At 46.4% G+C, this 26,861-nt stretch overlaps 2 protein-coding genes and 1 long non-coding RNA gene across 7 annotated transcripts in view; 2 read left to right on the forward strand and 1 right to left on the reverse strand.

The window, feature by feature from the left end:
- Positions 1 to 33: 33 nt before the first annotated feature.
- Positions 34 to 6,187, forward strand: LOC132985112 (phospholipid phosphatase 3-like). Of its 3 annotated transcripts, XM_061052312.1 has the most exons (6): positions 34 to 358; positions 3,603 to 3,760; positions 3,841 to 4,124; positions 4,425 to 4,482; positions 5,219 to 5,395; positions 5,478 to 6,187. In XM_061052312.1, exons 1-6 carry the CDS (start codon positions 253 to 255, stop codon positions 5,574 to 5,576), a joined length of 882 nt encoding a protein of 293 aa, XP_060908295.1. In that variant the 5' UTR covers positions 34 to 252; the 3' UTR covers positions 5,577 to 6,187. The 3 variants fall into 3 exon arrangements, with proteins under 3 accessions (XP_060908295.1, XP_060908303.1, XP_060908286.1); XM_061052320.1 differs by having other exon boundaries at positions 34 to 447; positions 5,219 to 6,187; XM_061052303.1 differs by having other exon boundaries at positions 5,219 to 6,187.
- Positions 1,447 to 3,404, forward strand: LOC132985128 (uncharacterized). Its single transcript, XR_009675023.1, has 2 exons — positions 1,447 to 1,948; positions 1,981 to 3,404. It is a non-coding gene; the product is annotated as an uncharacterized LOC132985128 (long non-coding RNA).
- Positions 6,188 to 7,026: 839 nt separating the features above from the next.
- LOC132985129 (adhesion G protein-coupled receptor L1-like) overlaps positions 7,027 to 26,861 on the reverse strand; it is a 36,600-nt gene continuing 16,765 nt past the window's right edge. For 2 of the 3 annotated variants that reach the window (XM_061052353.1, XM_061052344.1), the window contains 18 exons: positions 25,724 to 26,017; positions 24,527 to 24,630; positions 23,738 to 23,923; positions 21,304 to 21,342; positions 20,968 to 21,148; positions 20,751 to 20,873; positions 16,637 to 16,854; positions 16,372 to 16,545; positions 15,216 to 15,428; positions 14,723 to 14,943; positions 14,435 to 14,501; positions 14,097 to 14,185; positions 11,471 to 11,639; positions 11,244 to 11,393; positions 11,075 to 11,171; positions 10,878 to 10,988; positions 10,278 to 10,295; positions 7,027 to 10,057 (listed from right to left, as the gene is read on the reverse strand). In XM_061052353.1, the coding sequence (XP_060908336.1) occupies positions 8,133 to 10,057; positions 10,278 to 10,295; positions 10,878 to 10,988; positions 11,075 to 11,171; positions 11,244 to 11,393; positions 11,471 to 11,639; positions 14,097 to 14,185; positions 14,435 to 14,501; positions 14,723 to 14,943; positions 15,216 to 15,428; positions 16,372 to 16,545; positions 16,637 to 16,854; positions 20,751 to 20,873; positions 20,968 to 21,148; positions 21,304 to 21,342; positions 23,738 to 23,923; positions 24,527 to 24,630; positions 25,724 to 26,017 (4,379 nt within the window). In that variant the 3' untranslated portion in view covers positions 7,027 to 8,132. The remainder of the gene's footprint in view (positions 10,058 to 10,277; positions 10,296 to 10,877; positions 10,989 to 11,074; positions 11,172 to 11,243; positions 11,394 to 11,470; positions 11,640 to 14,096; positions 14,186 to 14,434; positions 14,502 to 14,722; positions 14,944 to 15,215; positions 15,429 to 16,371; positions 16,546 to 16,636; positions 16,855 to 20,750; positions 20,874 to 20,967; positions 21,149 to 21,303; positions 21,343 to 23,737; positions 23,924 to 24,526; positions 24,631 to 25,723; positions 26,018 to 26,861) is intronic. The other variant, XM_061052360.1, reaches the window with a different exon arrangement.

Consider the following 26,861-nt stretch of genomic DNA (forward strand, 5'->3'; position numbering starts at 1 on the left):
CCCTGCAGCAGGTCGGGACGCGTCCTGCTCTCTGGGATGAAATTAAAGATGCCTAAAGAACACGGTGGACTCTGTCAGCGAGGGTTTTAAACACTGAAGCTTCCTGTGGGTTCATCAGCAGGTCAGATCTGATACATGCTCTCTCTCCATGTTCTCTGATGCCCACACGTTGAACTTGAAGCGTTGCTGACATAAAGCTCTCAGTGACAAGCAGGAGGCGCCGGCAGGAGGCGAAGGCTGTCCGCAGGAGGGATGGTGATGGAAAGTGCAGCTGGGAAGAAGCTCCTGGAGATCACCGGACCGGCTTTGTCCCAGAGGAAACTCCTGGTGGGCCTGGACCTGCTGTGCCTCCTCCTGGGTGAATATATGTGAACCTTTTTTTAACGAGCGGCTGATAATCAGGAGCGAGTTCATGACCGCTGACCTCACCTGATGAGTCTGCTCGAAGTGATTCAAGATTTTAAATCAGAGTTCAAAATGAATCAGTTCATCTGTAACACACACCAAACTGACAAACACCAAACTGAACCACTTTAGTTTGACTTTGAGGGTTTTCACTTTCATGAAGTGACTCAAAAAAAAGAGTTGTAACGTTGAGTGACGTTAAGTAAAGCAAAGTGCCGTAAAGTGATTTGAGTGTTATCAAAAGTTTTCCCCACTTTCTTATAGTAGTGAGAATGATATTATTGAATAATTAACTCTTTAATAATCGATTGACTATCAGACATGAATCTTTTTGTATCCTCTTGTATCTGCAGACAGCCAGCAGCAAATACAGTAAACATGGGGGGGGGGGGGTTCTTTTCTCCGCTTGTGCACGCTCTTTGTTCTCCGCTCGTGCACAATCTCGAGCTCTCCGTGCCAACCTGCTCGTGCATTGTGGAGGGAATTTTACAGTTTCCATGACAACCTCCAGTGTTCAGGACAGAGCTGTGCCAGAGGGGGTTATAAATGGTATAAATATATAGATATATGATCTTCGTGTGTGTGTGTGTGTGTGGAGCTATTATTGTGGCAAAACTATTTGAATATGCGTACACAGATCCACAAATGCGTAAACTAATCTGCAAATATGTAGACCAATCTCGAAATATTTACTTATTTATTAATGGCAGTGAACTTTTTCAGCTGTGAATCCTGAAAATACACACCTCTTCATTGGCTGTCATTTTACACGTGACTTTTGCAACACTCCTGCCGTGCAAGATCCACAAACATATCTTCAAATGTGTGTGTGACGATCTGCAATCACATTAGTGGGGTTTGTTGCCCTGAGCTCAGGCTTGTGTGAGTGTGTGTGTGTGTTGGTGTTGGTGTTGGTGGGGGGGGGGGGGGGGGGGGGGTGAGACAAACAGACAGTGTGAGGCTGGCTCTGGACTGTTTTCAGACTGAAGTCTCTCTCCCCCCCCCCCCCCCCCCCCCCCACCACCACCACCACCACCACACACACACACACACACACACACACACACACGCAAACAGACACACACAAACACACACACGCACACAGTCCACTTGGTTGACATCTTTATTGTAGGAGCCAAAATGCTTATGCTTAAATGTTTTATTGATCCTTGCAAGAAACCCCAACACAACACAGCAAATTTGTATTTGAGTGTAATTCCGACACTGAACAGCAGGTAGAGTCTTGACTTATGCTGTGCATAAAGCCAAGGCTCCAGGTAATTGGGTTCAGGTGTGTTTGGAAGCATATAGTTTTTTTGACCGTGTCGGGTTGACTATGATGTAACAGTTTATGCTTTATGATGTATTGGACAGAATGGGACATTTATGTGCATAAGTCAACCCCGATCATGAACTATGATAAACAGATTGATGACTCTATTGGAAAAGAGTATCAGACATTTGTTTGTTCCAGATGCACGCGTCCGGACATAGTTCCACAACTCACATCTCAGTGAAGACTGCTTTGGACAATATAAGGTTTGTTTTAAAATGGTCACCACATTTATTTTTCAGAGCGTCACACTCCAGACGTCCGTATGATCTTCTCCTCATGTTGTTCATGTTTGCTGCAGAATATCAGAGCCTTTAACTCTTTCTTATTCCATGATGGCACCATAACAAAGGTCGGCTGTCATTACACCCGTACTCACACTTTGCATCCACACTGGTGTTAAATGGTGTTACAGCTGTCACACCTTTCACACCTGTTACAGCTGTCACACCTTTCACACCTGTTACAGCTGTCACACCTTTCACACTTCTTACAGCTGTCACACCTTTGTTGGGCCTCAGCCATGTGTGCTGGACAAAGGACTCAGGCCTGTATCACAGTTCTCAAGCCTGACTAGAGTTGTTTTGGAGGGAACTATACTTAGCCCAGCACCCCCCAACAGCAACTAACAAATAGGTGTGAAAAGTAGGGATGTGGGGGGTGTCTGGATTCTCTATCCTCATTGGAGGAGGCCTGAGGTTAACTCACAGGCAGTTCCAGTCTTTAAAATCAATCGCCAGGCATTGCTCAATTTTGGGCGCAATCAGATGCTATCAGGTTTGAGCAAAAAGAAGAGTTTCCTTCCTTTAATTTTTCGTAAGACGTCATTGAACGCAACTGGTAAGGAGCGCTGAAGAAAGCCCACTGATCCCTGAATCCACAAGGACACATAAAGAACTCGGCTCCTGCAACCAGAAGACCCTATAGAGCAGTGCTCTGGTCGAAGATCTGAACCCTGCTACCCTCCTCCTACATCAGCCACGAAGGAAACCTGCCTGAATCTGATGATTCAACATTCAACAGAGTGAAGATCCAACCAACTTTGCAATGATCACCAGGAGTTACCCCAAGTAAGAGCTTTGGTCTGGGCAGAAATAGTTTCAGAAATAGTTATGTTTCTTTTATAACCACTGATAATTGTGCATCATTGTTGACGACACGTCACATTCTGTTTATTATCTGTTGTAAGCTGCTGCATTTGTTTTATTGTGACGAACCGCCGTGTTCGCCAATGTGTGTAATGCTACGCTAGTTTACCTTCAGTCAACGGCTTTCACAATCAGAAAGACCAGTGTACCCGCCGTTGAATCAAAGTCCGGCCACTGGCTTTATGGTGTTTAAGTAACAGTTACTGAACTCAGCTCAGAGAGCTCAAACTATTTCAAAAGGTAGCCACACGGCTTCCTTTGTTGTCCACCATTTTGTCCACATGTGACGAAGCCACATGGTGCATTGTCTCTCTCCACCATCTTGTTTTCTCTCTCTCTCTCTCTCTCTCTCTCCCTCATCCACACACACACATAACTACACTTTTACACCTCATTCACAAGTTTTGCTTGATAATGTTTGTTTGCTTAGATTAGTTTATAATAGTTATTTGTTGGACTGAGTTTCATTGATTTTGGATTGATGTTGCTTTGTTTAAATAAATTCTGTTATAATTTAAGAGAGCAGTTGTTTGTGATTACTGGTGTATTTGCATTGTGATATAAGCTGGGTGCGAAGGCTTTGTGTACGGATTTCATGCCTTCAATTTATTAAATATAGTTATTAATTATTAATAATATTAGTAATTAAATAACTGATTTGAGACTGATTTTAGTGATATTTTGGTTTCCTCTCCTCTCCTCTCCTCTCTGTGCAGCTTCCATTCCTTTCTTTGCCTGTGAGTTGAAAGCAGTGAGTCCTTACAGGAGGGGCTTTATGTGTGGGGACCCCAGCATCACTTACCCCTACCAGCACCGAGAGGCCATATCTGACGAGTTACTCATCAGCGGCGGCATCATCATCACTGGCCTCACTGTGAGCACAGACGTCCTGATTGGCTGTTACACCATGTGGAGGGAGGTAAAACGACGGCTCTGACTGTTTCCTGCTTTCAGATCGCCCTCGGGGAGTGTTACCGGGTCCGTTTCCTCGCCGTCAGCTCCAAGGCCTTCATCAGGAACCTGTATGTGTCGTGTCTGTACAAGGAGCTGGGCTGCTTCCTGTTCGGCTGCTGCGTCGGCCAATCGCTCACTAACATGGCCAAGCTGAGCGTTGGCCGGCTGCGACCTCACTTCCTGTCCGTGTGTGGGGTTACATATGCGTCACTAAACTGCACACCAGGAACCTACGTCGCCACGGTGAACTGCCGCCAGCCGGACCACCGTTTAGAGGAGGCCAGGTGTGTGTGCAGTAGGGCTGACATGTTTGTTTAATTAAGACTGTAGAGGAACACACACACACACACACACACACTCTGTAGTTTAAGATAAAGGTTAGTGTGAACCAATAAAAACTCAGAATGAAGTCAGATTCTGCCAACACGTTTCTTTCTGCTGTTAAAGAAACACAGACCTGAGCTAACAGCCTCAAGTGGACACTGGAGGAACTGCAGTTTGGCTGTGGTTTAGATTGAATGCTTCTGTTACTTTGATACTCCGTGTTGATGTATACAGTATTCGCGTCTCTGTGTTTTCTTCAGGAAGTCCTTCTTCTCTGGCCACGCCTCCTTCGCCATGTATACAATGCTCTATTTAGCAGTAAGTATTTCTTTCTGCTCATTTTTCTACTATTACACATTGTCTGTCTCACTCACATCAACACCAAAAAACATAATTTCATGTGTCTCCAGTTTTCTATTTTGTTACTTGTACAAAATGCAGAGAGGAAGGGAATAAAGCCGTCCGTCAGTTAGCGGTAGAAACAAGAGAATAAAGGAGTGTGAGGGCACCTTTATTCCCTGTGATCGCTGCACGACCATAGACTGTCTGCACGCCACCTCTACCATCTCCGTGCTCTAATGAACCTGCTGCATTAAGTTTCCTGTTCTCCAGTATGTTCTTCTCCACTCTTTAGTTCACATTGAGATTCTCTTCAACTACACGTAGCATTGATACAAAGACACATATTGTCATGATAGAGTCCTATGGAGGACTCTGATGCTTCAGCTGTCACGTCTTACCTCAGGAGAGGATTTCAGGAGCCGTCCTCACGATGTTATCTAGAAATGTTCACAAGAGCATGTGTGTGAAAACAACTCGAGTTGAGAACGAGACAAACAGATACAGCTTTGTCCCGCAGAGGGAGGAGTCTGACCTCGCCTCACCACCTCACCACTCTCCCTATTGTGCGTGTGTGTGTGTGTCTGTGTGTGTGTGTGTTTGAGTGATACGTCAGGATTCATCTCTAAATAAAAGTTGGGGGGTTAAGGTTACACTGGTTAGAGAAAGAAAAAGACCCTGCTGTAGGAATAACATGTTCTGATTGGTCCTCTAGTTTTACCTGCAGGCTCGGCTGACATGGCGAGGGGCTCGGCTGCTCAGGCCCGCACTGCAGTTCTTTCTGGTTCTGCTAGCGGTTTACACCGGTCTGACCCGCATCTCAGACTACAGACATCACCCGTCTGATGTGACAACAGGCTACATACAGGGGGCGCTCACAGCTTACTGGGTGGTCAGTATACACCTCTGGTTTGTTTTCAGTGTGTGTTCACATGTTGCCGTGTTCATGTTGGTTGTGTGTTTGTTTCTCGCAGGCCTTCCACATCTCGTCCATGTTTAAGAGCATGAGTTCAGATCTGTCCCCGACTGAAACCCTGGACAGCCCCCTGTCCCCCCAACACACTGTCTGCTAGATCCTCCCATACCTGTACCAACATCACCCACCTGCAGCCTGTAGTCGGCTTTGGAGAGATGTGAAGTTTGTGAAACCATTTCCTATGAAGACAAAGGTCGTACCTCAGCGGGCTGAGCGAGAGAGTTTGTTTTGAGGCTCAGAAGACAAGAGATGAAAGCTGAGAGCAAATAAGAGGCGGGCAGGAAGTCTGAGCTCTTGACCCTTCAACCTTTGGACTGACCTCAGCTTCAGATGTGACCTGTGAGATGAGGAACCCCCCCCCCTCTCTACAGCACCTGTAAATATAAACAGATTGTATACAGCACTGTTTTAATCATACCTTAGTCTTTCTTCAGTTCCCCTTTGATCAGGTAGGAGATCCTGTGTTTTATATCGGAGCACAGCTCAGTGATGTAGCAACACAAAGACAGAAGCTGGTGTTCCTAATGTGCTGTTAGCTCCTGTTTGTAATACATGCAGTTTATTAATAAGAGAATACACCTAACTCGTGTGTTTGACAGGTCTGCTGCTATTTATCTGACTTCATGTTTATTTTACTAAATGTTGTTGTTAGACTTCTGACCAATCAGAGAGCACAACAGTTATTAAATAAATAAGATTAAAAATCAATCTTTGTTTAATTTGTGTCTTTTTAAAGAGGATGTAACAATACTGCCCAACACAATCAAACTACTCAACACAAAGGGACAAAGTGTTGCTAACGTTAGCACTGCTAGCACTGTGCTTGTTTACAACCAGATTATCCAAAGCTATAGGGCCAGTCTATGCCTACAGCCCCATCTAGTGGCGGGCCACCACATTGCAGTTTGAGCATTACATTTACGATAAATATAAATGTATACATAAATATATCAACAATTATTGATCAGACTAGTGACTCTGATGCTGACCAGCGAGGATATTTAACTAGTCAGCTAAATGTGCAGGTGGTTCTGTCACCTCCTGTTGGAGGTCATAACAGAGGTGTAGTGGTGGTTCTGTCACCTCCTGATGGAGGTTATAACAGAGGTGCAGTGGTGGTTCTGTCGCCTCCTGATGGAGGTTATAACAGAGGTGTAGTGGTGGTTCTGTCACCTCCTGATGGAGGTTATAACAGAGGTGCAGTGGTGGTTCTGTCACCTCCTGATGGAGGTTATAACAGAAGTGCAGTGGTGGTTCTGTCACCTCCTGATGGAGGTTATAACAGAGGTGCAGTGGTGGTTCTGTCACCTCCTGATGGAGGTTATAACAGAGGTGCAGTGGTGGTTCTGTCACCTCCTGTTGGAGGTCATAACAGAGGTGTAGTGGTGGTTCTGTTGCCCTGCAACATTTAACCCCGCCCTTTCCCTGCTCCTTGTGACCTTACCCTCACCATGCCACACCTGACCCTTCCCTCACCCTGCTCCTCCTGACACCGCTCTCACCCTGCTCCTCCTGACCCCGCCCTTACCCGACACATCCAGACAAAGAAAAGATGAGATCATTTTATTTCACATGTTTACTTGAACTTCAATAGCAATACAAGACAATCAGAACACTGGAGGTCAATATGTACAAGGGTCTCAAGGGGGTTGCAGAAAAGTTCTGAGGTTTTATATGATCTCTGGCTGTGGAGTTCAAGAGTTTTGTTGCAACCAGTTCCATCACCAACAGTAAGTGGCGTGTGGAAGGATGGGGGAGGCGGAGTTTTTGGTCTTGATGTGAAAATGGAATTGGTCAAGATTTCGAAATCAGTCAGAGGAGAAGTGTGTAAGAGTCCCCCCCGATTTGATGCTGATAAAATGCTTCACTGTGATACATTAAATATACAAGAATGATGTATATACAGTCGCACACACATCCTTACACACACGCATGCTCGTCAAGCTTCCTGCACGCACTCACACTCTCACACACACTCACACAGCTCTTTCCTCCTACACTATGCAGCCTGGTAAAATCCACTATAAAGTCATGCACATGTTCTTTGAAAGGATTTTTTGGCAACACACACGTGTTTCTTTGACACACTGTTGGCTTGCTACAGGGAGGGACGACACGCGGCCCATCAACCAATAGAAACACAGACAATGGGCGAAAAATAAAACAAGAATTAGCGCCGATGATCTGGGAAGACACAGCAGGGTTTCAGGACAGAGAGAGGAAGAGGAGGAAAAGTCATCAATGGATCACAGTCATAGAAAAGTAATAAAACATGAAAAGGGGAAGTCTCGTGGTGATCAGGAGGTAGAAGCAGGGAGGAGCAATCACTGTCATCATCGAAACCCTCATCATCATCATCATCATCATCTTCACCATCATCATCATCATCATCATCATCTTCACCATCATCATCATCACCATCACCACCATCATCATAATCACCATCATCATCATCATCACCATCACCATCATCATCACCATCATCACCATCATCACCATCATCATCATCAGCATCATCATCATCACCATCATCACCATCATCATCATCAGCATCATCATCATCATTCTATCCATCAGCTGGATCTTCACATTTGTTGGTGTACCATCTTCCTCCTCCCGCCTGCATTCTATCCCCCAATCACCACCGCCCTAGTCACAGGCTCGTCACACGCTGCATCTGTCCGTCGTCTCCGTCGGAGGCGGGCTCTGCTGTGTATGCTGCCTCCCCATTAGTTGTCAGTGGTGGCGGCTGATAGAAGGTCTGCAGGTGATTTGGCCGCGGACCAAGAGGGGGCCGTCCTAAGCTGTAGGGAAGTTCCAGGGCGGGTCTCTGGGGTTGACCGGTGGGGCTGACCTCCTCAGGACCTTCAGGGCTGCTGTCAGGATACGAAAGAGTTGGTGGGGAGGTGCGAGTGTAGAAGCGAGGCGGCGAGCTGCTCCGACTGTACACCTGCGGGGAGTGGCGGGAGTACAGGTTGTTTGGAGGCGAGTTAGAGTCTCGAGGAGCGAACACATTTGTAGGAGGAGAGCTTCGAGGGAAGATGCTGAGAGGTGGTGAGCGGCTGTCTCCAGGGTAGAGCGGGGAGGGGTTTGAATCCCGGGCGTAGATAGGGGAGGAGTCGGGGTCCAGGTCCAGGTCAGGGGTCAAAGGCAGAGTGAAGCTGTCAGAATCCTCTCGCTCACCGTGGTAACGCAGAGATCCTCTTTTCCTGCCGTCAAGACCTCCATCTTTACTCTCAAACAGGAAAGTTTCATCCCTGTCTACATCCACCCCTCCCCTCCACACGTCCAGCACTCCAACCTTCTGTTTATCGCTCTCTCGTTCAAGCCCCGCCCTCCATCCATCTCTGTCCTTTAAAAACTCATCTTTCTCTCTCTCCACCCCCCCTCTCCATCCCTCCATCCCAAAATCCTTCTTCTGAGTTATAAAAGTCTCCTCCTGCTCCGTCTCTCCCCGCCACACCTCCATCCTTCCAGTTCTTTTCTCCAACACATGAGACTCCTCCCTCCCTCTCTCCAGGCCTCCTCTCCATTCGTCCATTTCTCCGTCTCTTTTCTGTGAGGTGAAAGACTCGTCCCTCCCTCTCTCGCTTCCCGCCCTCCAGTCGTCCATCATTCCATCTCTTTTCAGTAGAAATGTCTCGTCTTTTTCTCTCCACGCCTCTACGCTGGCCTCCCTCTGCTTCATCAGCAGTGACTCCTCCAGAGCTTTGTACAGGGGCTCTGACTCCTGCGGGGGAGGAGGAGGAGGAGGTGGGAGGGGCCTGTCCCTGTAACGCTCCCTCTCTCGCTCCCTGTCCGTCGCTCCACTTGGCTCCGCCGTGCTGCGGTTGCGGGACAGAGTTCCGGGAGTGCGGCTGAGGGTGGAGTAGGGCCGTGCCTGAACATCGGGGGGACAAGCTTGCTGCCGGTCCTGCAGACCACGGCGCCCCAAAGTGCCTTGCAGCTGCAGCCTGTCACTGTCCTTAAGCAGCTCACGGGACTCTGAATCTCCTAAAACACGTGAGTGGGACCAGCCGTCTTGTAGACGTGGCGTGGTGGCGTGGTCTGGGACTCGTGTTGTGGAATGCGTCTCAGTATCTGGTGTGTGGTGCCTCGGCGGCGCCCAACCCTCGCGAGTGTTTGGCTGCATGGTTGCAGCCCAGCCCTCCTGCAGCGGTGGCGGTGGCTGTGCATGTCGAGTTAACGTGGCGGTGTGAGTGAGAGCCGCTCTGTCGTGGTGATGAGGCCTCGCCAGACTTCCGTAGCGCTCTGGAGGGACCGGCATGGGGACCGAGGGCCGCAGGTTGCTCTGCACCAGCTCCGAAATGATCATCTTCTCCAGCGCCGCAGCATCTGACAAGTTACGACGCATCCCTGCACCGCTGCCCAGATCTGAGGCTCCATGAGGGGTGAGGAGGGCGGGGGAGATGTCTTCGACTCCGCCCTCCCTCAAGAGGTCTGTACTGCCCACCACTCCAGCACGAGACCCGGGCGTGGTCCCCAAACCGTGCAGGGTGAAGGTGTTGGGGGTGTAACCACCGTTCAGGCACACACTGTCCAACCCACAGGAGTCCTGGCTCTGGGACACAGCACCCTCTGCAGGCAGAAAAAGGAAGTGTAGATTAGTGAGCAAAGAGACATGAAAGGTCATAAAGGTCATAAAGGTCATAAAGGTGACGCTCTGAGTGAATGAGTCATGTTTGTTCATGTAGCCACATGATGATGTGTTCCATGTGGTCATGGGTTATGAATCAGATGGATTGAACACAGCACAAGATGTGGCGCTCAATGATTCACAACAAAGGAGAGCTCGTACTCTTATTTCTGAAGGTTCCTACACGTCCACGTGTAGACAGAGAGACAGAGAAGGAGAGATTAAAGACACTTTGCAAACATAAAAACTCAACATAGACAGAAAGGTTAAAGGTCACAGAGGGAATATCAGACAAGCAGACATTTATCACCAAGTTAAAACATCAGAAACATTTTCCACATTCACGCCTTCTCTCCTTTTCATCCGTCATCCATCTGCTTTAACTGTTCGGAGTCTCGGGGGGGGTTGAGCCAAAACCAGCAGTCACTAATGAGGCGGGGTTAGTGGTCACCAGCCAATCACAGGATGACATACAGAGAGACCAGCCACAGTCAGCAGTTAAGCTAACGAGCATGTCTTTGTTGTTTTCAGCTTTAGAGTTTGAATAAGATCGCAATAATTAAAAAAGCAAAGAAAACGGCAGTAAAAAGAAACAAAGTGAATAAAAGTGATTCATGAAGAAAGTTTGCTCTGATCTCCGTTAAGAAGCGCCGCCACTCCAGCGTGGAAGAAGTGTGGTCACTACGAGATGAACGTCACCAACAGAAGGAAGAAAATCAAAGCTGCAGGTGAGGTTACCTGTGGAGGTGAAGGGGAGGTTACCTGTGGAGCTGAAGGGTTGACTGTAACCCTGAGCCAGCATGGTGTCGTACGGAGACGCTCCGGCGTGAGTCTGCAACACCGGATTAGTGAGGAAGTGGTTTCCTAAAGGAGCTGAGGAGAGAGAGAGAGAGAGGAAATTAATAAAACACTCTCAAACACCAAAGGAGACTCAGAGGTTTAAAGACAGACGCTCAGACCTCGGTTCAGAGTGGGCGTGTTGTTAACGTCTGCAGCGATGAAAGAGGACTCAGTCTGCCGCCGCACCGTGTCGTTCCACATCCTCCGGATCCGACTCTGGAGCACAAAGAATCCAATAAGGTCAAAGGTCACTCAGACACACAGACAGAGCTGAAGAGAATATTGTACCTGTCTGTTAGCGGTCGCTCTCCGGCTCTGGCTGCTGGTGTAGCGGCTGTTGGAGCGCAGCGCTGCACCCTTCACTGAGTCCGGTGAGCTGGACGAGGACGTGACGCAGCACTGCGAGAGGCGCAGGCAGCGGCCGTAATCCTTCTGACCCTGCAGGACACAAACAAACCTGCTTAAATAAAGAAGATGAGACGTCACACAGACTCTTTGCACACGTCGGCTCAGACCTTCCTGGCGAGCGTGCAGTGCAGGATGCTGATGAGGAGCGCCTGGGCGGTGTTCAGGGACGAGAAGAGGTACGCCAGGAGGAGAGACGGAGACGACAGGAACATCAGACCTGAAGACCAGGTGACGCTCTGCAGGAAGAGCAGAGTCAGGGAGCCCACTGCCCACGCCCTGCAGACACACACACACACACACACACACAGACACACACCCTACTGTTAGTACGATATGACACAGCATCATCTACAGCTAGTGTACAATGACTACAGTGACATCTAGTGGTGACATCTGAAACTACAAAATCAGATCATTAAACAATCCTCTGCGATTGGACGATGAAATGATCTGGGCTCATGGAAAACTACAGCAGGAGTCAAAACGACCATCACTATGACAACCACTAAAACCCTCTGCACCTCCTCATCCTCCAACCTATCACACCTTTATAACACCATCACCATGACAACCACTAAAACCCTCTGCACCTCCTCATCCTCCAACCTATCACACCTTTATAACACCATCACCATGACAACCACTAAAACCTTCTGCACCTCCTCATCCTCCAACCTTTCACATCTTTATAACACCATCACCATGACAACCACTAAAACCTTCTGCACCTCCTCATCCTCCAACCTTTCACACCTTTATAACACCATTACCATGACAACCACTAAAACCCTCTGCACATCCTCATCCTCCAACCTATTGTAACGTGTTGCCCTGGAATAACCCCAAATTTGTCAAAATCCCCTTTCCTGTTTGCTGATGGGAAAACACAATTCATTGATTAACTGTTTGAAACATTTACATTGGAATGTAGAGACAGGACGTCATAAAACACTTTGGATAACTTTCTAAACTACACCGGTAAAACAGACCCCTTGGCTATGTGTGAACGACCTCGGAATTAGCAAACTCAGAAGGGGTCAGAACCACAGCCGTCTGCGGAGTTAATCAACACGGCAGAGAATGCCTTTGATGTGCTCTGGACTATCTCACCTACTGACTTAACAGCTTTACATCTGATGAACAATCTGTCACAACCAACATGCTCAATTTCTGATATAAAAGAATGTCTGTTCAATCCCTGATTCGGAAATATATATAATTGTGACATCAAGAGTGATATTTTCATGTGAGTTAGATTCCACTACGATCATCTATGACGGAATTATAGATAGGAAGTTGGGTCCGCTGAGAGACGGACCCAACGGACAACGACCGGACCGCTGTGCTATTCATCACTCACTTCACTCATCAACTCCGACCAGATTTGCTACGGCAATCACTGTGGACCGCCGGCATACTCGATCCGAAACAACTCGACGAGGGCTAAGTGGTACCATTCTGCAGAATTCTCCCGAACGCAACTCATAGTAAGGAGCGTTCTGATTAAGCAGTGGGTGTGTAGGAGCAAAGCTTGTCGTATACGAATCTAAGCCTCTAAATCAACTTTTACACCAAATTCACTAAGTCCCCTTTCTTTTTTCTAAATCCTTACCTAGTTAAATCACTCAAAAGATATCGCGTTTTACCTCGTTACTATAACATAAGAACTTCACCATTCCAACTTAGAAACTAATACAAAACATTGTCTTATTTACGTTGTCACGTCAGTATCACTGTCGTAATTATATCCTTTGCATATTTACTCCATTTATGTATCTTTCGTTCACCATTTTCTAAACTTCACACATAAAATTTCAGTACTTTGTCTGTGTATTTTTATGGTTTTAACTGCTTGAGAATTTGCTCCGATGATATGAGATAGATTTATAGATTAATTAATTACTACAACTAAGGTTAGTTATCTTATGCTTATACTTTAAGCTGGTGCCCCAAATTAGAATATGCTACACTATCACACCTTTATAACACCATCACCATGACAACCACTAAAACCCTCCGCACCTCCTCATCCTCCAACCTATCACACCTTTATAACACCATTACCATGACAACCACTAAAACCCTGATGTTTCTTGAAACTCAACAAATTCAGTTGTTGGTTTAATCCCCGATCAGTGTTTCCTGCTGCTCTGAACAAGAAGTTACGAGAACTTGACGAGAACTTTTTGATCCAGTAGATGTCGCCCTTGAGCTCCAGCATGAAACCAAAACAAACTTCTGTTTGGCCACACCTCCTCCACACTGAAGCCTCCGCTCTCCTCCAGAGACACACCTCCAAACCGCGTTTACATGAAGGAGTTCAACTGGAACGCACCATCATTAAGCTCAAGCGGCGGAGATAATTGTCCTTGTCTCTGAAAACTCTTACTAATATCCAAATAATCAGTGAGTATGTTCTTCTTCTTCTCTCCTTGACTAAAACAGCTTTATACACAAGGAGAGGAGCCGGCCGTCCCGTCCATGTAAACACAGCTCTGACAACAACACAGCCAGCGGGACTCGAGCTTCTCACTCATTGTAGACAGTCATGACTCAGAGACACATTTACACAGGATACACTGGATTTATGATATATTTATGTGTAACATGTTGCACATTCTTCCTTTATGATGAATTACAAACAATATTTGAATGACCTCTGACCCTCTCGTACGACTCGTACGAGATTGTTTTCAAAAAAGTCCGCCTGGTTCAGAAACTCAGCATACTCACCTCAGGTTGTCATGGCGACTGGAGTCTGGCTTTAAAGCAGCCGTGCTGTGCATCTTATGTAAGGTCATGACCAAGACAACCAAGTTCAGCTGTGGGCAGAAACAACAAACAACAAACACAGTTTAACAATAACAACATCAATAAACAGATAAGTTTCTTTGTAGAGCAGCTGAACATGTTTACAACCAACTAAAACAGAGAAGAAAAAAGAAAAAACTACACTAAGAATCCGTTTAACATTTAAAAACCAGAGGTTATATAACGGTCCCACGTTTGGGAAGCAAGGCGTTAAATGATGACATCATCATGTTATCAATTAGACATCAAAGGAAACTCACCGTTATGATGACGGCAACAGGACCAAGAAAACTCCAGATGAAGTAGTTATCTGTCCTCAGCCAGCAGCTACACACACGCACACACACACACAAACACACACACACACACACACACACACACACACACACACACACACACACACACACAAAAACAAACAACAATAATTTAATAACTTTCAGTGTGGCAGACAGAGTTAAAGTATTTAGATGTTGGAAATTTACTTTACTTTACACACACACACACACACACACACACACACACACACACACGCGCATTAGTTAACTCACGCCGTTGTGGAGCCGTAGCCTCTGAAGTCTATGGCGGCAGACACGGCTACCACCAGCCCGGGGACGGAGTAACCACACAGGTAGAAATACTTCCTCCTGGAGTTCCGACCCTCAAACACCTCCCTCTGCAGCAGGTAGAGCTCCACCCCCTCCAGACATAACCAACAGAACGCAGAGAGCAGAGAGAAGTGCAGCAGGCCGGCAATGATGGAGCACACGACCTGGATACAGGGGAGGAAAAGGAGGAGGAGGGGGGGGGGAAGAGGAGGGATATCATATTTTTTATATTTGATTATCTTGTAGTAATTATCCTGCACAGATCCTAACTGGTGCTCATATGATAATATTTATTTTGGAGACGTCTGCGTCTCTGGTGGAATGGTCAATTTAAGTTAACAAGAATAAATATATAAGTGAGAGTACGGACGGTCAGCATGGCGTCCATTTCAGTGGAGGCACACTCAGCTTCCTCATCTGAACTTAAAGCACTCACCGTGTACTGAGTCTTGTTGGCTCCGACCAGGAAGAGCAGCTCAGTGATCAGCAGGTTGGCCCAAAGGTTGCAGTGGATGGTGCTGTGGTCAGTGTGCCACGGCGCCCCCTGGCAGCACAGCGTGGTAAGACAGGTGGCCAAACAAACCAGTGCTACAGAGATCCCCACCCAGGACACGACATAGACGAGGAGCTCCTCCACCCCGGCCCCAAACTGACGAGGAGGACAGACAGCAGAAAAAGAAAATATTTAATATGCTAATATAATACAACTGTGTTTAATGTATGTAATTTATATTAAAATAATAATAATTATATTAAAACATTACAAACAAGTCAAAACATGACTGAGACATTGAGCTCACACTGTACACCCTGAGAGATCACACTGTACACCCTGAGAGCTCACACTGTACGACCTGAGAGATCACACTGTACACCCTGAGAGCTCACACTGTACACCCTGAGAGATCACACTGTAAGACCTGAGAGCTCACATTGTACGACCTGAGAGCTCACATTGTACGACCTGAGAGATCTTTGTAGGTGTTTTAATAATATCACTCTGGAGTAGGAGGAGGAGCAGCAGGAAGAGGAGGAGAGGAGGAGAGGAGGAGAGGAGGAAGAGGAGGAGGAGGAGGAAGAGGAGGAGGAGGAGGAGGAGGAGGAGGGGTACGGGGAGGAGGAGGAGGAGGATGAGGGGTACGAGGAGGAGGAGGAAGAGGAGGAGTAGGAAGAGGAGGAGGAAGAGGAAGAGGAGGAGGAGGAAGAAGAGGAGGAGGAAGAGGAGGAGGAGGAGGAGGAAGAGGAGGAGGAGGAAGAAGAAGAGGAGGAGCTGAGTAGGAGGAGGAGGAGGAAGAGGAGGAGGAGGAGGAAGAAGAGGAGGAGGAGGAGGAAGAGGAGGAGCTGAGTAGGAGGAGGAGGAAGAGGAGGAGCTGAGTAGGAGGAAGAGGAGGAGCTGAGTAGGAGGTGGAGGAGGAGGAAGAGGAGGAGCTGAGTAGGAGGAGGAGGAGGAGGAAGAGGAGGAGCTGAGTAGGAGGAGGAGGAGGAGGAAGAGGAGGAGCTGAGTAGGAGGTGGAGGAGGAGGAGGTCCTCTCCTGCTGGGTTAGGGGCTGAATTGAACTCTGTTGTGTGTGTGTGTTGGGTGTGTTTCTTACTGCCGGTTGCTGATACGTCATGAGGACAGCATAACTGGACAGGTGGTTACAGGCGCAGGTGGTGTGCGTGTTGTTGGTGTGTAACAGACGACAGCCCTGCGTAGACCACCTGCCGCTCCCAGAAACCCCTGACCCGTTCCAGAAGGAGCAGTTGGGGCCAAAGTGGTTCTCAAGCTGTGGAGACAAACACATGTCAGTGGCAGTGAAAGAAATTCAGGGACCCGGTGGATGGTAGAGGATCTGATGTTTAAAACCTTTAACAGACCTGGAGGTGTCTCAGGGTGAAGATCACCGGCTCAGAGAGGTACACTCTGTTGGTCCCTCGGTGCACAGATGCAGAGATGACGTGGGAGTTGACCACCAGGCTCCTGCGCCTCAACTCTGAGCCGGGGCTGAGTCCCAGCCCGAGCCGCAGGGTGGAGTTCTGGGTGGTCAGGAAGGAGCCCAGGTTCTTATAGAGAGTGAGGACCAGCTTCACCTGGCCTGAGGGGGGAGACGAAGGAAACAGACAAAGACATTTAGGTTTAGTAAAGTTTAAAGCATTATACTAAAGACGAGACAGCTCATCTGTTTTCAAATCTGAACTTGTGAACATGTCAGAACCAGCTGATCTCTGAATGTTAGCTGAGGGTATGAATACTCTGTCCTTTTAGCCCCCTCGTAAAGTTTCAGCATGATGAGCAGAGTGTGCAGCAACAAATATTTCACTGAGGATGGGATGAGTATGAAGGCCGATACGACTATCAGCGAATATTGAACTATATAAAAGTATTACCAGGTTATGGTTAGTTTGAGAACGGTAACAGGACACCGTATCATCCTGACTCTTCACTCAGCTGCACGTTGATTAGTTGTGTTGTGTTCACTGACCACTGAGCTGCACGTTGATTAGTTGTGTTGTGTTCACTGACCATTGAGCTGCATGTTTATTAGTTGTGTTGTGTTCACTGACCACTGAGCTGCACGTTGATTAGTTGTGTTGTGTTCACTGACCAGTCAGCTGCACGTTGATTAGTTGTGTTGTGTTCATTGACCACTGAGCTGCACGTTGATTAGTTGTGTTATGTTCACTGACCACTTAGCTGCTTGTAGATTAGTTGTGTTGTGTTCACTGACCACTGAGCTGCACGTTGATTAGTTGTGTTGTGTCCACTGACCACTGAGCTGCACGTTGACTAGTTGTGTTGTGTTCACTGACCAGTCAGCTGCACGTTGATTAGTTGTGTCCACTGACCACTCAGCTGCACGTTGATTAGTTGTGTTCACTGACCACTGAGCTGCACATTGATTAGTTGTGTTGTGTTCACTGTCAACTCAGCTGCATGTTGATTAGTTGTGTTGACTGACCATTGAGCTGCATGTTTATTAGTTGTGTTGTGTTCACTGACCATTGAGCTGCATGTTTATTAGTTGTGTTGTGTTCACTGACCAGTCAGCTGCACGTTGATTAGTTGTGTCCACTGACCACTCAGCTGCACGTTGATTAGTTGTGTTCACTGACCACTGAGCTGCACGTTGATTAGTTGTGTTCACTGACCATTGAGCTGCATGTTTATTAGTTGTGTTGTGTTCACTGACCAGTCAGCTGCTTGTTGATTAGTTGTGTTCACTGACCACTGAGCTGCACGTTGATTAGTTGTGTTGACTGACCATTGAGCTGCATGTTTATTAGTTGTGTTGTGTTCACTGACCATTGAGCTGCATGTTTATTAGTTGTGTTGTGTTCACTGACCACTGAGAGCATGTTGATTAGTTGTGTTGTGTTCACTGACCACTGAGCTGCACGTTGATTAGTTGTGTTCACTGACCAGTCAGCTGCTTGTTGATTAGTTGTGTTGTGTTCACTGACCACTGAGCTGCACGTTGATTAGTTGTGTTCACTAACCAGTCTGCTGCTTGTTGATTAGTTGTGTTGTGTTCACTGACCACTGAGCTGCACGTTGATTAGTTGTGTTGTGTTCACTGACCACCGAGCTGCACGTTGATTAGTTGTGTTGTGTTCACTGACCACTCAGCTGCTTGTTGATTCGTTGTGTTGTGTTCACTGACCACCGAGCTGCACGTTGATTAGTTGTGTTCACTGACCACTGAGCTGCACATTGATTAGTTGTGTTGTGTTCACTGACCACTGAGCTGCACGTTGATTAGTTATGTTGTCTTCACTGACCACTCAGCTGCACGTTGATTAGTTGTGTTGTGTTCACTGACCACTGAGCTGCACGTTGATTAGTTGTGTTGTGTTCACTGACCACTCAGCTGCACGTTGATTAGTTGTGTTGTGTTCACTGATCACTCAGCTGCTTGTTGATTAGTTGTGTTCACTGACCACTCAGCTGCTTGTTGAGTAGTTGTGTTCACTGACCATTGAGAGCATGTTGATTAGTTGTGTTCACTGACCACTCAGCTGCTTGTTGATTAGTTGTGTTCACTGACCATTGAGAGCATGTTGATTAGTTGTGTTCACTGACCACTCAGCTGCTTGTTGATTAGTTGTGTTCACTGACCATTGAGAGCATGTTGATTAGTTGTGTTGACTGACCACTGAGCTGCACGTTGATTAGTTGTGTTGTGTTCACTGACCATTGAGCTGCTTGTTGATTAGTTGTGTTCACTGACCACTGAGCTGCACGTTGATTAGTTGTGTTCACTGACCACTCAGCTGAACGTTGATTAGTTGTGTTCACTGACCACTCAGCTGCACGTTGACTAGTTGTGTTGTGTTCACTGACCACTGAGCTGCCCGTTGATTAGTTGTGTTGTCTTCACTGACCACTGAGCTGCACGTTGATTAGTTGTGTTGTGTTCACTGACCACTGAGCTGCACGTTGATTAGTTGTGTTCACTGACCACTGAGCTGCACGTTGATTAGTTGTGTTGTGTTCACTGACCAGTCAGCTGCACGTTGATTAGTTGTGTTGTGTTCACTGACCAGTCAGCTGCACGTTGATTAGTTGTGTTGTGTTCATTGACCACTGAGCTGCACGTTGATTAGTTGTGTTGTGTTCACTGACCACTTAGCTGCTTGTTGATTAGTTGTGTTGTGTTCACTGACCACTGAGCTGCACGTTGATTAGTTGTGTTGTGTTCACTGACCACTGAGCTGCACGTTGATTAGTTGTGTTCACTGACCACTCAGCTGCTTGTTGATTAGTTGTGTTGTCTTCACTGACCACTGAGCTGCACATTGATTAGTTGTGTTGTGTTCACTGACCATTGAGCTGCACGTTGATTAGTTGTGTTCACTGACCACTCAGCTGCACGTTGATTAGTTGTGTTATGTTCACTGACCACTTAGCTGCTTGTTGATTAGTTGTGTTGTGTTCACTGACCACTGAGCTGCACGTTGATTAGTTGTGTTGTGTTCACTGACCACTGAGCTGCACGTTGATTAGTTGTGTTCACTGACCACTCAGCTGCTTGTTGATCAGTTGTGTTGTGTTCACTGACCACTGAGCTGCACGTTGATTAGTTGTGTTGTGTTCACTGACCACTGAGCTGCACGTTGATTAGTTGTGTTGTGTTCACTGACCACTGAGCTGCACGTTGATTAGTTGTGTTCACTGACCACTGAGCTGCACGTTGATTAGTTGTGTTCACTGACCACTCAGCTGCACGTTGATTAGTTGTGTTGTGTTCATTGACTACTGAGCTGCACGTTGATTAGTTGTGTTCACTGACCAGTCAGCTGCACATTCATTAGTTGTGTTGTGTTCACTGACCACTCAGCTGCTTGTTGATTAGTTGTGTTCACTGACCACTGAGCTGTACATTGATTAGTCTTGTTCACTGTGTCACGGATTTGGGAAAACAAGGGAGGTGGACCCAATTGCAGAAACTTCAAAGTAAATTTAATTAACACAAAAGACAAAGCAAAACTTACTATCCAAATGTCCAAACTGAAAAATCCCCAAAAAGGGTAAAAATACTGAGAAACACTGACGTAGACTAACATCCAATAATCTGACACAGAAGGGAAGAAACACAGAGACTAAATAGACACAGGGGTAATCAGACACATGTGAGACTAATGACACAGGTGAAGAAAATGAGGGCAATTACACTGGAGGGAAACACAGAGGCAGGATAAAACACAAGAAGCATTAAGACAACGATGAAATGAATCAGGAAACACTGAAGACAGAGAACTCGAAAATGTAACCAAAAACTAGAATATAAAGAAACACCAGGATACGAAGTTACAAAAATAACACACGAAACATCAAAGACCAAACTAGAAAACACACAAGGGAAACACCTAGGAAGACTGAGAACTAAAAGATAAATACATCTAAACTCTCAAAAACAAAACAAAAACAGACCAAATCATGACACAATGACCATTGAGCTGCATGTTTATTAGTTGTGTTGTGTTCACTGACCGTTGTTGCTGTACTGCTGCAGAGCCAGCGCTGATATCTGCAGGATGCTGTCACTGTCGTAGGAGTGTGGAAACGTCAGGTCCTGTATGTCAGCCTCTGTGTTGAGCACATACACCTCCACGTCTGCACACACACACACACACAACAAAGCTTCAGTTGTGATGTCATTTCCACACCGTTCTGATCAGAAACTTTCAGTAAGAGAGACAGCACGTACCAACGTTTGGCGTCCTGTCACTGAAGCGTCCCTCGTAGAGATTGTTAGCCAAGAGAAACGCTCCTTTTTCAACTGCGTCTAAGAGCAGAGACGCCGAGCGGGACTGATCAACGCCGCTCATGTCGGCCCACGAAACCAGAGCCTCGGGACCCAACAGGTTATCAACGGTCTGAACCACCGCCTGATGGAGAGAACGCCATGAGTTTATTCTCTACCTGTCTGTCTGTCTATCTGTCTGTCTGTCTGTCTGTCTGTCTGTCTGTCTGACTGTCCGCCTCACTGTCTGTCTGTCTGTCTGTCTGTCTGTCTGTCTGTCTGTCTGTCTGTCTGTCTTACCTGGACATAGGCTCTGCAGGTGCGTTCTCTCTTCTGCAGCTGTAAAGCAGAAAAATATTCCCAGTGAGTTTGATCATCATTCCTTCTATCGAGTGTAGCCGTTATCAACAGCCACGTTTTACGACCTCTCTTCCTGCAGGACTCAGGACTGTGGATTAACATTACTTTTACCAAGGAACAAAAGAACTGATCAATGACTCAAGTCTCCCTCTCAGACAGGATATTATGAACTTTTACAACACCTGGAATAAACAACCGAGAGGAAACAGAACACTCTGCTATCTACGAATTGACCCCAAAGACATGAACTGTGACCGAAAACAGTCTCTGCAAAGTCGTAAAATTGACCATCTGTTGAAGGACTGCTGAAGAGCTGAATTAAACCACAGCTTTCAATTCTGCATCAAATGAACATTTATGTCTTTCTTCATCTAGATATTTGTAATTGTCACATTGAATGTATTATAATCATCTTTTTAAACTCAAAATATGATCTTCAGAATAGGAATAAGAGTTATATTATGTTTAATAGGAATTTGACATGGAGTGCTATTGCCATCTAGTGTTAGAATATCCATGAATACGTAACCTTCATAATTATACATTTAGACGTGTTATAAAGCATACTCTTTGATATTAGATATGGAAGGTGTTATTTAAAGACACCAACTTCTTTTCCTACTTTATTAATATGTCTTATTAAGAATGTTGACTGTATAACATGTTTTTGTTCACCTACAGGCTGGGATTAACTGAGGATGTTCCCAGGTGGTGTAATTTTCATCTCAACATGAATCTGATAGAAATGTTTGTCTAAATATATGACGTGAACCTACATCAACGTGGATCTGATAGAAATAATATCAAAATTAATGTATGGTGACGTATATATGTTTAGATTCTTATTCTCAATCTTATTGAGTAAACTCGGTTTCATTTAAACAATTCTCCTCCGGTCAGAATGGGAGTAACCCTTCCCCTGCAGGCCCCCCTCCTTCGGCCGCAGCTGATAAGAGTTCACACTGAGCTCAGATCTCCAGTTTTAGTTTTGTTTTTGGTTTGTGAAGTTTAGAGCTTCAGCTCTTGCTCGCTTCTCTTCGGACTTCGGTCCGAATTTTTGGAACATCAATTCTTTCTGGCTCAAGCAAGGTTTTTGAACTTTCTTCTCCAAAGTCTTTGCTCTTCAATTTTGAACGCCAATTACTTAGTTTGGATTCATCAAGATGGCCATCCGGTTAATCTGAATTGGAAATCGACATATCAAAAGACTCTTCAATATTTTTTCCTGTTGGATCCTCTTGGAGCTTCTGAGACAACGGCTGAACCGACGTACAATCTCCATCCCAGCTGCACACTCCGACCATGTTGTTAAGGCATCTAATCTGGCCCGTGGACCTCTCTGGGCCTGAAAAGAACCGCTTGCCGGAGACTGAAACGCGGGACCAGCCGGCGGAGTTCAATTGAACACATCTCACAGTAAGACTGCTGGTGGCAAGGGGTGTTGGAAGATTAAGTCATGAGTCGTGTCTATTCAGAGCCCTCCTTTAAATCCAAATAGAATCCCAAAATGACTTTATCAACTTTTTGACCATTTTCTGATCAAGGCATTCAAACAATACCGCGTCTTATCTCATTACTAAATATATAATGTCACCATACATTATAATTGCATTATCCTGATCATAATAATCATATTCTTTATCTGTTTCATCTATACATTATTGTTTACCCCTTTTATATTAAATTTTACACATAAAATTCAGGACTTTGTCTGTGTGTTTTCTTGTTTAACATTTCCAGAACTTACTTCTTTCAAGATATGAAACTGACTGATTAATTAATTAATTTATACCATTAAAGTTATTTTCTTCCTTTAACAGGAAGTGGTGCCCCTTCTTAAATCCGAAGTTAAATAAAGATATAACATCTTAATAATTTAATTACGCTACACGAGAGTAAAGGTGGGTTAAAGGTGGGGTTCAAGGTGGGATTAAAGGTGGGGTCAAAGGTGGGGTTAAAGGTGGGGCTAAAGGTGGGTTTAAAGGTGGGGTTACAGGTGGGGTTACAGTTGGGGTTACAGGTGGGGTTAAAGGTGGGGTTAAAGGTGGAGTTAAAGGTGGGGTTAAAGGTGGGGTCACAGGTGGGGTTACAGTTGGGGTTGCAGGTGGGGTTAAAGGTGGGGTAAAGGTGGGGTTACAGTTGGGGTTAAAGGTGGAGTTAAAGGTGGGGTTAAAGGTGGGGTTAAGGTGGGGTTAAAGGTGGGGCTAAAGGTGGTCTTAAAGGTGGGATTAAAGGTGGGGTTAAAGGTGGGGTTAAAGGTGGGTTAAAGGTGGGGTTAAAGGTGGGGTTAAAGTGGGGTTAAAGGTGGGGCTAAAGGTGGGGTTAGTGTAAGATATATCGCGCCACACACTCCCACTAACCACACCGACAGTACCTTGTTGTAATTGCGAGCAGCTGACTCTTTATTGGCCGGTCTCAAGGCTTGGAGCTGGGAGTCCAGGATGTCCAATAGCTGCTCGATCAGCCTGACGGACATGCTGACATCACCAGCGTAGATCCGCCCCCGCGTCAGGTTGACCAGCTCCCCGGCGATGTTTGCGGCGTTCTCTCCGCTCTTAATCTGGAGTGAGCGCAGGTGATTATGATGTCACACATTCTGACATTTAAGAAACATGTGAGTGTATGTGTGTCTGTGTGTGTGTGTGTTTACATGTGTGTGTGTGTCTTTATGTGTGTGTGTATGTGTGAGTGTGTGTGTGTGTTTACATGTATGTGTGTCTTTATATGTGTCTGTGTGTGTGTGTATGTGTGTGTGTGTGTGTGTGTGTTTACGTGTGTGTGTGTGTGTGTGTGTGTCTTTATGTGTGTGTATCTTTATGTGTGTGTCTGTGTTTACGTGTGTGTGTGTGTGTGTGTGTGTGTGTGTGTGTGTGTGTCTTTATGTGTGTGTATCTTTGTGTGTATGTGTGTATCTTTATGTGTGTGTGTGTGTGTGTCTGTGTGTGTGTCTCTGTATGTGTTTGTCTTTATGTGTGTGTGTGTGTGTGTGTGTGTGTCTTTATGTGTGTGTATCTTTATGTGTGTATGTGTGTATCTTTATGTGTGTGTATATGTGTGTGTGTGTCTGTGTGTGTATATGTGTGTGTGTCTCTGTATGTGTGTGTCTTTATGTGTGTGTGTGTGTGTGTGTGTGTGTGTGTGTGTGTGTGTGTGCGCGACTAACCTTCTGTGCGATCTGGCTGACCCAGGGAGAGGTGCAGTTAGAAAGGTCAGGCCCTCTGGAGCTCCAACCCACAGGAGTCTGCACGCACTGATAGGAAGCAATACCTGCACAGACAGACAGACAGGCGGTCAGTCAGACAGACAGACAGACAGACAGGCAGGCAGGCAGGCAGGCAGGCAGACAGACAGACAGGCACTCAGGTCCAGCTCTCTGAGATGGGAAGGATTGACAGAGAGACAGACAGACAGACAGCTCGTGGTCAGCCATCAGAGCATGAAGATGGTTAAATCTTCATATGAAACATGTTTATAGATGAAGAGTGTGTCCAGAAAGTTAAACTTTAAATTCTGTTTATTAAACATTTCATTCAAATCAGAGCAGAGTCTGCGTCCCGTTAACCAGCTGCTGCTTACACCATGTCCACAATATCCAACATGATTAAGCTCCATGCACTGCAGATCTGCATTATCTGCATAACAGCTTCACCTCGGAGCAGTGAGCAAGCATGCGCTGAGCTGGGACAGCTGCACGCCGTGACCACGAGCTGATGAACCCAGCTTGAAGCTTTTTTTTACTTCTCCCACATCTGAAGTTCAAAGAGGGGACATCCGACCAAGTTTCAAAGGGAAACAAGATACACACACACACACACACACACACACACACACACACACACACACACACAGACACAGACACAGACACACACACACACAGACACACACACACACACACACACACACACACACACACAGACACAGACAGACACAGACAGACAGACACACACACACACACACACACACACACACACACACACACAGACACACACAGACACAGACAGACAGACAGACACACACACAGACACACACACACACACAGAGACACAGACACACACACACACACACACACACACACACACACACACACAGACAGACACAGACAGACACACACACACACACACACACACACACACACACACAGACAGACACAGACAGACACAGACAGACACACACACACACACACACACACACACACACACACACATAAAGACACACACACACATGTAAACACACACACACACAGACACACACACACACACACACACACACAGACACACACACACACACACACACACACACACACACACACACACACACACATACACATACACATACACACACAGAGACACAGAGGACCTACCCAGAGACCCTTTAGGACAGGGTCTCTCCACTGTCTCTCCCTTCAGAGTTGGCGGCCACTGTACCCCTCGTGCAACCCGGCCCTCACATCCGCCCACCTGACCGGGGCCCCCGGGCGCCAAAGGGATACGCAGAGGTGGACGTGGGGTCAGAGGGACCATGGCTGTGATTGGCCGCTGGTCAAAGGGTCCCCTGTTGATGACCCCAATTGGATGAGAGGCGGACGGGCGCACTGGCGTCAGTGCGACAGTGGCGGTGTAGGAGCGGACGGTGGTCATGAGGGAGGAGAGAGGACCTGAAAGGAAGGAAACCATGTTGAAGCCGTGATTCTAAAACGAGTGGAGCAGATTCGATATGTCTCCGTTAGCTTAGTTACGTACGCTCGCTCTCTACCCATGGCATGCAAGAGCCCACACTCAAAGCAGGGAATGCTACTTTAAAATCATGCTAGTTTTAGAAAATGACCGACCCTGCACTGCTCGTTAGCTAACGATGAAGCAGTAAAATATAATGTCAGATATCCATCTGAATTGTGGATTCCTGAAACAAAGCTTTGAGGATTTTTCAGAAATATCTACCTATATATCTATCTATATAACGTTTAGTTTGTAAAGTAAGGAGCTTTGTCCATGCTTGTGATTGGTCACAGACTCGGTCTCTGAGCATGTTATAACAAACGGATGGATTCAAATACTTATTGTTGAGTTTCTAGTTTCTTCAGGAATGTCCAAACCATCGACTGTATATTGAGATGGACGTATTAACAGCCATCAGGGAGTGAAGCAAAAACAGTTGGAGCTCCGTGTTAGAGCTGTTTGTCCCTTCTCTCTTCCTGTTGTCTCCAGGTGAAGGTTAAATAATGAGGTACACCACGCTCAGTCATGGCTGGTCTGAGGTCTGTTATAATTAAGAGTAGTTGTAATGAATCCCTTCTTTTTCACTTGGCTAAGGTGTTTTAGAGTTTTTATTGGGTCGTTGTTATCCCCATAGGGCCGCCTCATGGTGGGGCGTAACACCCCCCCTGCTGACAGGCTGCAGTATCGCATGTGACAGAAAACGCTGCGGTGGACTTTGCTGATCTGAGTGAGCGTGTGCTTCCCTTCTGCAAATCAGTCAGCTGCAAACACAAAGTGCACCTG

This window comes from Labrus mixtus, chromosome 2 (genome assembly GCF_963584025.1).
Source record: "Labrus mixtus chromosome 2, fLabMix1.1, whole genome shotgun sequence".
Lineage (NCBI taxonomy): Eukaryota > Metazoa > Chordata > Actinopteri > Labriformes > Labridae > Labrus > Labrus mixtus.

Bases quoted from the DNA above. Each gene is read 5' to 3' on its own strand.
- LOC132985112 (XM_061052303.1), top strand. From the start codon at position 253: ATGGTGATGGAAAGTGCAGCTGGGAAGAAGCTCCTGGAGATCACCGGA. The intron at 359-3,602 runs GTGAATATATGT...CTCTCTGTGCAG, and splicing joins CCTGCTGTGCCTCCTCCTGG to CTTCCATTCCTTTCTTTGCC. The intron at 4,483-5,218 runs GTAAGTATTTCT...TTGGTCCTCTAG, and splicing joins ATACAATGCTCTATTTAGCA to TTTTACCTGCAGGCTCGGCT.